The sequence below is a fragment of the Cynoglossus semilaevis genome, chromosome 16, assembly GCF_000523025.1.
Source record: "Cynoglossus semilaevis isolate Cse_v1.0 chromosome 16, Cse_v1.0, whole genome shotgun sequence".
Classification (NCBI taxonomy): domain Eukaryota; kingdom Metazoa; phylum Chordata; class Actinopteri; order Pleuronectiformes; family Cynoglossidae; genus Cynoglossus; species Cynoglossus semilaevis.
The window spans coordinates 10820630-10826093 of record NC_024322.1 but is presented as its reverse complement, the minus strand read 5'-3'; the positions used below and the strand labels follow the sequence as shown (position 1 = coordinate 10826093).

General features: G+C 42.6%; 1 protein-coding gene and 1 long non-coding RNA gene across 6 annotated transcripts in view; one reads left to right on the top strand and one right to left on the bottom strand.

The window, feature by feature from the left end:
• The window catches only part of col4a1 (collagen, type IV, alpha 1), a 34600-nt gene that overhangs the window by 2371 nt on the left and 26765 nt on the right, over positions 1-5464 (bottom strand). Inside the window, exons 31-52 of the mRNA XM_008328686.3 lie at positions 5413-5464; positions 5211-5324; positions 4914-5081; positions 4723-4812; positions 4449-4601; positions 4219-4317; positions 4011-4100; positions 3578-3717; positions 3251-3377; positions 3077-3157; positions 2865-2963; positions 2490-2540; positions 2229-2414; positions 2005-2138; positions 1824-1896; positions 1668-1739; positions 1425-1553; positions 1175-1273; positions 874-1086; positions 445-622; positions 239-353; positions 1-156 (exon numbers count right to left, since the gene is read on the bottom strand). The exon at positions 5413-5464 is cut by the window's right edge and continues 10 nt beyond it. Coding sequence (XP_008326908.1) covers positions 1-156; positions 239-353; positions 445-622; positions 874-1086; positions 1175-1273; positions 1425-1553; positions 1668-1739; positions 1824-1896; positions 2005-2138; positions 2229-2414; positions 2490-2540; positions 2865-2963; positions 3077-3157; positions 3251-3377; positions 3578-3717; positions 4011-4100; positions 4219-4317; positions 4449-4601; positions 4723-4812; positions 4914-5081; positions 5211-5324; positions 5413-5464 — 2619 coding nt within the window. The remainder of the gene's footprint in view (positions 157-238; positions 354-444; positions 623-873; positions 1087-1174; positions 1274-1424; positions 1554-1667; positions 1740-1823; positions 1897-2004; positions 2139-2228; positions 2415-2489; positions 2541-2864; positions 2964-3076; positions 3158-3250; positions 3378-3577; positions 3718-4010; positions 4101-4218; positions 4318-4448; positions 4602-4722; positions 4813-4913; positions 5082-5210; positions 5325-5412) is intronic.
• The window catches only part of LOC112488280 (uncharacterized), a 10619-nt gene that overhangs the window by 3249 nt on the left and 1906 nt on the right, over positions 1-5464 (top strand). Inside the window, exons 3-6 of one of the 5 annotated variants that reach the window (XR_003052158.1) lie at positions 1876-1928; positions 2281-2534; positions 2889-2977; positions 5217-5258. This is a non-coding gene — a long non-coding RNA (uncharacterized LOC112488280). Of the gene's footprint in view, positions 1-1875; positions 1929-2280; positions 2535-2885; positions 2978-4502; positions 4629-5216; positions 5259-5464 lie in introns of those variants that run through there. The other 4 variants (XR_003052156.1, XR_003052160.1, XR_003052159.1 and 1 more) reach the window with 4 other exon arrangements.

The following is a 5464-nucleotide window of genomic DNA, read 5'->3' as shown; positions in this document are numbered from 1 at the left end:
TTCAATGGTGGCGAGCCAGAAGCTGTAAGAGTTAGCGTAATAGTTGCATGTTCCCCGGCCGTGACATTCAATGAATGGAGCGCTGCGGAATTCCTCCAGACAGGAACCGGGAGAGGCCAGAGCCTGACCTGAACCCTCAGCTCCAGAGCTGGTGTGCTGTATAAATAACAGTGTATTCAGGGAATCAGAAAGGTTTTCTTAGGCGGCTGACACTAGGACTAAGTCATGATTTTCTTACCATGACAAAGGAGTAACCAATCCACAGAGAGTCCCAGCCATGTGGGCAGGGAGGAATCATGATGGACTGACTGTGCACTGCAATCACCATAGCTGGGGCTTCACACACAGCACACCTGTACACACACACACACTCACAGTATGAGGTGCCAAACAGCTCTCCTGTTAGCACCACTCAAATTTACACGAGTTGAACTCTCAGCTTACCGACTAATGAAGGGTTTGATGCTTTCACCGGTGATTGGTGCCATGCTCATTGGCATGGGCTCAGGGGAGGTGAGCCAGTAGGAGTAGTCATTACGAGAAGCGAAGTTGCAGACGTTGTTGATGTTACAGAACAGGAAAGGCATGGGGCTGAACTTCCTTAAACAACTGCCTGCTGTACCTGTGACATGGAATCACAATGTATACATAAATAACCCAAGATCATTTAGAATCTTCCTTGGCTAATAATTATATGTCTCCCTAGTAAATGAAATTCTACAAAGCTGTTCCAATCCTAACTATAGCTGCAGAGAAGAGTAAAGTGTACAACTACATTGGTCTATACTTGTAATAATAATAATAATAAACCCCAACTTTATGTCCATCTGTGAATTTTTAAATTCATTGTGAATTTGAGTAACTGTCACTCACCTAAGTCCTGCCCATGTGCTCGTTCGTTGCCTTGTACATAGAGCAGGGAGTAACCATCATAAATCAGCGACGTTCCCTCAGGGCAAAATGGAACCTCCACATTTTGGCTGTGACGCGTCACCAGGAATCCGTGGTCCATGGACGATGGGCCTGGTGGGCCCAGTTGACCTGGGACACCATCAGGTCCTTGTGGACCAGGATGTCCTCTTGGTCCTATATAGGATAATAAATCATGAGTGATACAATTTATTTGCAGGACTTACTTACCATATCAACAGACAAACAGACATGTGTATCTCACCCTGTGGCCCTTGTGGACCAGGCTCTCCTTTGGCTCCAGGTTGACCAGGATATCCAGGAAGTCCATCTTCACCTTTTGGTCCTGAGAAGCCAGTGATACCTGAGGGAAACAATCTGGTGTTTAAATATACAGTCTGTGCAGATTAAAGTGGTACAGTAGTACAGTTCTTACAGTATTATTAAAAGGCCTTTGTTGTTTATTTATGTATTAGGTTATACTCAGCTAAGTAAAGCAAAGGTCTGATTGTTACCTTGCTGTCCTTTTGCTCCTGGAAATCCAGGTGGACCTTGTGGCCCTGGAAAGCCTTGAATTCCTTGAAATCCAGGATCTCCTTTTATTATGGTGTGGGGCCCAGGAGGTCCTGGAGGGCCTACATTACCTGGAATATACAACATAAACATTGCTGTAGTAACAAGACAGCACACCACTAGAATATGATATGAGAAGTTCAGCTTGAATATTAATCTTAAAAAGGGTTTTGATTCTAAATTACCCTTTTCTCCTGGGAATCCTCTGTCTCCAAGCTCTCCTTTGAAGCCCTGGTCTCCAATGTTACCCTGTGTACCTAAAGGCGGTTTGAAGTCAAACATTTTAATGTATAAAAATGTATTTCATGTTACACAAACCGTGTATGTCAGATAATGTTTACCTGGAAATCCTGGGACACCTTGTAAGCCTCTTTCTCCTTTTTGTCCATCTAGACCTGGAAGACCAGGTTGTCCCTACAAGACAAGCATACATGGAGCCACATACAGTAAGTACAAACTGAGCAGCATCCTTGTTCTTATGCTCTAACAGCTTGTGTGAAAATGAACAACTTTGAGACTTACGTGGAATCCTGGAGTTCCAGGGTCACCCTTTTGTCCCGTCTCTCCCGGGAAACCAGGCAGACCCAGATCTCCTTTCTCGCCCTTTTCTCCATGACGGCCTGGTACACCAGCAGGACCTGGTCCTCCTGGGGTTCCTGTTTTAGACAGCCCAAAATTTATATTTTTTTCAGACAAAAACAATGACGTATTATGTGCACTGTACTGCGGCAGTATTTATCTATTACCTTGTTCTCCAGGTTGTCCTGTTAATCCCCTCTCTCCTTTGGGGCCCTCTAGAGAAAGACCTGGGAGTCCCCTCTCGCCTGGCTCACCATGTGGTCCATTTGGGCCTGGAAGACCCTTATCTCCTTTGATACCAGGAACACCTGGGTGACCTGGAGTGCCAGGGATGCCAGAGCTACCCTTTTCACCTGTAAAACACACAATTATACTCTGTTCAAAGATTCTTGGAACGTGTAAAATAGTTCCGGAAGGACTTGTGTTACCTTTACTACCAAAAGTTCCAGGAGGCCCAGGGAAACCCCGGCCAGGTAAACCTGTAAAGAACAAAAGAACAAAAAAAAAAAAAAATTTAAATCCACTTTTATTTAAAGTTTGTTTCTTTGAGCTTATTTACATGACACTGATATTTTGTGAATATCAGAATGAAATAGATGAATATCTACTAAAATAGTTGTTTTATTATTTTTAAATGCCATAAAAAACCAATGGTATTTTAGGAGGGTATGTTTAGATGGGGGGTAAATTAAAGATGTTATAAACTAAGTATTTTCTAATAACTGGTTAATTCGACTTTAGCAGCTTCCCAATATGGATAAATGTGTCTGTTTTATTCTTCTGTCACTTTCTCTGACTCTAACCTGGGTCTCCTCTCTCTCCAGAAGATCCAGGGATGCCATCCACTCCAGGTTCACCCTTCTCTCCAGGAGTTCCAGGCGGTCCCTGAAGGCCATTTTCACCTTTAGGAAACAAAGTTTGTACAAGCAATGTTTTACTGTGTAAAGACTTTGCCTGATTTTTGAAATGTTACTCTTGCAACTAAGTGCCTGGTAAGGTGAAAAGATAAACGTACCTTGTCGACCATCACGTCCGGGTTCTCCTGCAAAGCCTGGAAGTCCAGGAGTACCCTTCTCACCTGGTATACCTGGCTGACCTGTACAGCACAAACGACAGCATTAAAACCCCATGTGATTCATTATCCCGTAGTTCTGTTTGGATACTTAATTATTTTACTAAGAAATTTGACCTGGAAATCCAAAAAGTCCTTTATCTCCTTTGGGTCCTTGGAGCCCTGGTTTTCCGGGCATTCCCTCTTGGCCTTTGTCTCCCCTTTCTCCAGGTACTCCAGGGAATCCTGGCTGACCTGGCTGGCCCTATTTGAATGGTAAAAAAAGGCAATTCAGAAAAATTCAAGAAATTCAAAATTCAAAAAATTATCTTCTTCCTTTTCATTGTCCTTGTATACCCTTAGCAATGCAAAAATAAGAAAGCTAAAGCAGCTGTCCTATAGATTCGTCACTTCATCAGTTGTAAACAACAAAAAACATGTTATTTAATTCAACCAGCAGTTTACCTTTTCTCCTGGGAATCCAGGGAGACCAATACCTGGATCACCAGGTGCACCTATTTCTCCCTTCACCCCATCTGTTCCTTTAAAACCGCGGTGTCCCGGTGTTCCTGTATCTCCTCTAGAGCCTTTCGGACCAACCGGACCTGCAAAAGCACAAGATTGTGAACAAACAAACATTGCTTTCTGTGTTTTCTGTTTATATTTTGGGATATAGTGAAGTTGCTGAATGGTGACATTCTCTACATCAGTTAGACATGTTTTATTTCTGTCCTTTTAATCATCTAATTGTTAGGTTACGTTGATGGCTGGTTGACTTTGTTGGTACCAATTAACTCGTTATCTCTGGTAAATTCAGTTAATCTAAAATAATTTAACCCAAAGCCCAGCCTAAATCACTACATATACAGACAGTATATTTACAGCCAATGTATTTTACCTGGTATTCCCATTTCTCCGACACTGCCTTTCTGTCCAGGATTCCCCGTGTAACCAGGGTCTCCTGGAAAACCTGGATCTCCTTTCTCACCTACGACACATTGAAAGAATATTGTCACTTATCCTTTCATTTTGTGGTGGATAATAAGACACGTAATTTCAAGATTTGAGTATGAGTCACATATGTGTCCTAAAGTAACTGTGTGTACCTGGCTGTCCAGGTAATCCCGGTTCTCCATCTTTGCCAGGCATTCCAGGGTTCCCAGGAAGTCCGGGGTGGCCCTTTATTCCAGTATACCCGGCGTCACCTTTTGCACAGTGTGAATACAATCGAAAACTAAAGCATTGCATGCCAACTGTTTACAGCAGCATGTATTTCTTAAGATACTGATATATAGTTAGATTTTTTTCATTTTTGAGTTCATATCATTCAAAACACCTTTGTCTCCAATTTGTCCTTTCTCTCCCTTCATGTGCTCCATTTCCACTTCAGTCATGTTCCCTGGAGGCCCCTGAATACCGGGTTCTCCTCTTTCTCCTTTATCTCCAGTCTGTCCAACCTCACCCCTTAGTCCAATGATACCAGGATCACCTGAGAGGGACGCAAGTATATTAACACAATGATAACACTATTGATATATGGGGGCTCACAAAGAAAATTAACAATAAACTAATAATATTTGTTTTGTGTTTATAAATTTGTCTTATCTTACCTCTCAGACCTGGATTTCCAGGTGTACCAGGTGGACCAGGGAATCCTGGAACACCTGGTGTTCCCATGATTCCCATTTCACCTTTAGAACCTGGTGAAAAGCAACAAAGATATATATATATATATATATATATATACTTCAGATTTGGTTAAATTAGTTTTGATTATTACATGTGTATATATTTTCTTTACCTTGAGTTCCAATCACTCCATCCCTGCCTGGTAATCCGGGAGAACCTTGATATCCTTTAGGGCCTGGAGGTCCTGGAAATCCTTGACTTCCCTTTTCTCCCTGAGGCCCTGGCATGTCCAGTCCAGGAACACCAGGATAACCCTTGTCTCCCTTCACACCTATCCCTCCTGTTTACAGTGTACAGCCACACAGAATCAAGTTTTAGTTTGTAGTTCTGTTAATTTCATTCTTCTTCTCTTTGCAACAGTTGTATCCATCAAGTCTAGAATTCAACATTGTCAACTCTTTTATCTTACCAACAGGTCCAGGCTCTCCAGGGGGTCCTTGGGGCCCAGGAACGCCAGGTAAGCCTTTTCCTGGTGGACCTGGTAGACCCGTTTGTCCAGCAGGTCCTGGACGTCCCACATCACCTAAAGCACACACAACAATAGAACATTATTATTCCTTGGTTCCTGTTAAGATAGACAAATAATTGAAGACTCTTCGGTTTGATTATACCTTTGATTCCTTGAGGACCTGGTGGTCCTGTTTGACCCTCTCTTCCAGGAAT